This window comes from Monoraphidium neglectum (assembly GCF_000611645.1).
Source record: "Monoraphidium neglectum strain SAG 48.87 unplaced genomic scaffold scaffold01853, whole genome shotgun sequence".
NCBI classification, from domain to species: domain Eukaryota; kingdom Viridiplantae; phylum Chlorophyta; class Chlorophyceae; order Sphaeropleales; family Selenastraceae; genus Monoraphidium; species Monoraphidium neglectum.
The window spans coordinates 6,858-11,635 of NW_014011775.1; the positions used below are offsets into that span (position 1 = coordinate 6,858).

General features: G+C 65.3%; 1 protein-coding gene across 1 annotated transcript; it reads right to left on the reverse strand.

Moving 5' to 3' along the window:
- Window positions 1-211: 211 nt before the first annotated feature.
- Window positions 212-3,407, reverse strand: MNEG_9203 (SNF-related serine/threonine-protein kinase; the record flags this gene model as incomplete). The annotated part of the gene is made up of 6 exons (XM_014042326.1): window positions 212-622; window positions 1,029-1,178; window positions 1,444-1,506; window positions 1,998-2,116; window positions 2,531-2,636; window positions 3,351-3,407. 6 exons carry the CDS (start codon window positions 3,405-3,407, stop codon window positions 212-214), a joined length of 906 nt encoding a protein of 301 aa, XP_013897780.1.
- Between the last annotated feature and the right edge of the window lie 1,371 nt (window positions 3,408-4,778).

Genomic DNA, 4,778 nt, shown 5'->3' on the forward strand with positions numbered 1-4,778 from the left:
CTGTTGGTGCGCCGGCTGGTCGCGCCGGGCTGCAACCAACGATTTAGCCCTGCCACTCACGCTGGTTGCAGCCCGGCACAATGTATCAATATCACTCCTTCCCATGCATTGCGCGCCGCAAGCGGACCATGCGGCTGACTCAGCAATATCAAGGCCGGCCGTGTCAAGACCGTCGATGGCAGCATCCCCCGCATACATATAAATCAACAATCTAGATCACGGGGCTGCACACAACGCAGCACCCTCCGCCGCCTCGGCCGCTCGCCTTGCGGCGCGCCTCCCCGTCTTTCTTCCGCGTCTCCCCCTTTTCCGCCGCCCGCCCAGATCCCTTTCGCTCGTCCCGCGCCCCGCCCGCCTCCGCCCCCGCCGGCGCCGACGCAGCCGCCGCGGCGGCCGGCGTCGCGCCGGAGGTGCCGCCAAACGGCGCGGCTGCGGCCTGCGGCGGCGGCGTGACCGAGTCGCCGCCGCCTGTCATAGAGGTGTAGCCGGAGCTGCTCACAGTCGGCAGGGAGCGGGGGACGCCTGAGCGGTCGACGAGGGGGGCGGAAACGAGGTCCCCGCGGCCGACGCGGGCGGCGTGGGCGGCGGCGCCTCGGAGCAGCCAGGGGGTGGCGGCGATGTCCTGGGGGCGATTGTGCGTGACGAGGGTTTTGGGAGAAGGCGGGCCGGAGGAAAAGGGATGCGTGTCCGAGCGGCGGTGGTGGGCATTGCGTGTCTGATGCGCTGGGCAGTAATCGCTGAGTGCTGCAAGCCTCGGGTCGGCCGATCAGGCAGAGTGTCTGTCAGCCCGCACCGCAGCATCACACAGGTGTGCGTCCCCCCAAAAGCAGCGCCTGCGGATTCCATCACACGCTCCCCTCCCCCTGCTCCCCGGCCAGCAACTCTTGCCTCCAAAGCGTGAGGGCCACCCTGCATCACTTGGCCTGCCACCATGCATGCGCCATCAAACCCTGTCGCTGCCATGAAGCCCACAGAGCGAGCCGCCCTGTTGTGAGACGTGACGCGCAAAGGGCGGCCCGCGCCCACACCTCGAGAGATGCGCGCGCCTCAGGGTCCGGGTTGAGCATGCGCGCGATGAGGGCGCGGCACTCGGCGGTGACCCTTGGCGGCAGCGGCTGCGCGCGGCCGCGCAGGATCGCCGCGATGTTGCTCTCAGCGCCGCCGGGCCGGTTGGGGTCCTGCGGCGGGCGCGGCGCGGCGAGGAGGGGCCAGGGCCATGGCCAGCCCGCAGGCCCGCGGGGGCGTCGGGCAGAGGCGTCAGGCACGGAGCTCGGCGGTCCGTGCACCAGTCGGCACCTTTACGTAAACCGCTCCAAACCACGCGAGCTTCCAATCAAGATAGCGCTGCCCCCGCGCGCATTGAGAGAGGGCGCCTCGATACACAACGCGCTTAGTAAGCACCAAAGCCGACATAACATTGTCTAGTGGACGGCCGCGACCCACCGAGAAGGGGTACTGAGCCGACACCAGGACGTACAGCAGAACCCCCAGAGCCCAGGTGTCCACCTGGCGATGGGGGCCAGCCACCAGGGAGTGGGTGCTGAGTCAGGAATACGAGGCCGGCGGGTCGCAGCTGGGGGTTGCGGGATTTGGGTTGGGTGCGTGCAGCGGACGCCGGGCCAGAGCGGGTCAGCACAGGATCGCGCGGCGAGCGAAACGAGGCCGCGCGGAGGTCGCAGGCGCGGCTGCGGCTGCTCAGCCGGCGCGGCGATTGATGACGCGGTGCGCAGGCCGCAGATACAGGAGGACGACCCCCGGGCGCAGGGGCACATCTCAACGGACGCGGCGCGCCCCGGGTCCTTGCAGCCATGTACGCACTTTTGTCCGTCCCTCGGCCCCGGCGGACTCGTCGTGACAGCACTGATTGACTTGACAAACCAGCTCCCTTCTTGCGCACACGCACGCCGCTCGCCTGCCTCAAGCACTATCCCACCTGGCTGCGAAACCATCCGCTCTACATGCACACCCAGCCGTCACTCAAGCACATGCCCGCTCACCTTCCGGGCATCGTAGGGCAGCGCCGCGGCGCCGTTTTGGAAGTATGCGGGCGGCTGGAAGCCGGGGCCGCCCGCCGCGTCGGGCGCGCCGCCCGTAATCATCTCGGGTGACATGTACTCTACGAGTGGTGGGCGTCGCACGCGCAGTCCGAGGTTTGCATGGTCCAAGATTAGCGAGGCGGAGCGGGCGCGGGCGATTGGGGTGGGGCGGCATGTACTCCTTCAGGTGGCGAGGGCGCACTACGACATGGATAGCTGGTGGTCATCTTTGGGGGCATGTGCTCTGGGTGGCGCACGAGAGAGCAGATCGTGGTTGTATGAGCGGCGAGACGCGGGCGATTGGGGTGGGGCAGGGACCATGGGAGGCGCGGGCCTGATCGGGGTGCAAGCGGGCCTGAGTGTACGTTGTTGGGGCGAGTTGCAGCGCTTGACGGCGGGGGTGCTGGTTCTCATCAGAATTTAGGGTTTAGGGCCAAGGGGCTGCAGCGAAGCTCAGCTGCCGGGGGTTTGGAGGGTTGGGCTGCCCGTCGCACCTGGCGTGCCAATGCCTATGGTCCTGGCGCTCTCGATGTGCTTGGTGAGGCCAAAGTCGATGACCTTCACTGCGTGGGTGGCGCGCTGGATGACGGCATTCTCGAGCTGCACAGGTTTTCGTTTGGAGGGATGAATTGCCACATAGATTAGCGCGCGCGCGTACGTGTGTCTTGTGTGTGTATACATGTGTGTGTGTGTGTGTGTGTGTGTGTGTGTGTGTGTGTGCATGCGCGCGTGTGCGTGCGTGCGTGCGTGCGTGCGCGCACGCATGGGTGTGCGTGCGCCGTCTGAACGGCAGGCTGAGGTGTACGCTGATGCTGCGTGGCAGTGCCGACTGCCGTGCCGCCCGGCAGCTTTGCTGGGGCCCCGTTCCCCGCAGTGTCCATTTCGCATTGCTTGTGGGTCCGAGGTCCGGCTTGCTAATGATGTCATGATGATGTCATCACCTTCAGGTCCCGGTGGGCGTAGCCATTGCTGCGTTGACGCGGGCAGTATGGGTGCGAGGAAATGGGGCGTCAGGGGGGAGGCGGTTGATGGGGGCAGCTGGGGCGAGGGCGGCGGGTCCGACAAATGTAATGAGGAAGGCGGACAGCTGTCATGTTTAGTGAGGCAGCGGGGTGGTGTCGTACAACACGCAAGTTCCCGGGTGCAGCAAGAGGAAGTAAGGGGGTGAGCAAGGGCAGCGACGGACAGGTGTATGGTAAGGGCTCTGCAGATCAGCACATAATATGAGTCATGGGCGGGGGGCGTCCTGGTGGGACCCCATGTGTGGCTCGCCGCCGCTGCTCACTCGTGCATGTAGGCCACAGCCTTCAGCACCTGTGAAACGTGTGCGTTCAGGCTCAGCGGTCCATCCGGTCCCGAAAGTTGGTGCATCGTTCTGACGGCGCCCGTTGCATCAATCAGCTGCGGGCTTGCTGAAAGAAAACAGAAACGGACCATCCTATTGCCAGGAATAGCGCGGCGCCCCATCCCTCCGCAGCCCTTTGGTATTCTGCTCGCTTTCCCAGCTTCGACCTATCTGCCTCCTGTTCCTTGCTGCGCACACATATGACTGCCATGTGGATCCAGATGCCCTTACCTGTGCAAAGTAGAACGCCTGAGCAAGCACCAGAAGATGATGGAGGGTTGGGCGGGGTGACACATGTGAGCGCCCGACAAACGCGATGCCAGTCTACCAGAACAGGAGCTGCTGGCATGGCAGTTGCTCACGTGTCAGCAGCAGGGTGCGTTGCAGCTGCTCGTGACCGCGACCACACATGTTTGTGAGCGCTGGCTTCAGCCGTCAACGGCAGAATGGCAATTTGCAGCCGGCCGCACCACACGCCCCAATTGAACCCAACTCGACAGCAGCACATCACAGCACAGCACAGCACAGCACAGCACAGCACAGCACAGCACAGCACAGCACAGCACAGCACAGCACAGCACAGCACAGCACAGCACAGCACAGCACAAGCACAAGCACAAGCACAAGCGCAACAGCCCCAGTGATCCATTGGTCTCAAAGCATCAATCGCCTCGACCTCATCCTCACCGCCTCCTCCTCGCTCAGTGCGCCCCCCCTCTCATTGATCAGCTCCAGCAGGTCGGGGCCATCAACGAGCTCCCACTGCCGGCCGTGTTATAGGGGCGGGTTTTGGGGGCGTTTTTGGGGGGCAGTTGTTCGGGGCGGTTTGCTTCAGGGGCACATATCGTGGGATGTCAGCAGGTTTTGGCCGCGCTCTGGCCGGTCTAACCGGGGTGTCTGGTGCTCTCAACCCAGCAGGCCACGTGCGGGGCGCCCCCCGAATGAGCTGGCGCTGTGAGCGCACATCGCACGCAAGCGCCGTGCGACCCCGGCGCAACCGGGCGCCGCGCCGCGCTGCGCACCACGATGACGAGCAGGCGCCTGTCATGGTCCGCGTAGACGTCGCGCGCCATAGCGATGTTGGGGTGCACGTTGTTCGCGCTGAACGTCACCTGGGGGTGTTTGCAGTGTTGGTTGGCGGGGATGTGGTGCTGGAAGCGATGTATGAGGAGAGGCTCGGCCGTGGCGTGCCCGTTCTGATGCCGGATTCATGACCAGTTACGTGCGTTCCGGACCCTTGCAGCTGTGGCGCAGTTGCAACGACCGCGAATGGAGCGGGCCGCAGCTGTCCGCTGCCGCCCCGCCCGGCGACCTCGTCAGCAGCGTTGACACGCCTGGGTGCAGGCTTGCTAGGCAGTTTGCACCACGTCCGATGCGTTTCGAACGCATGCACACAC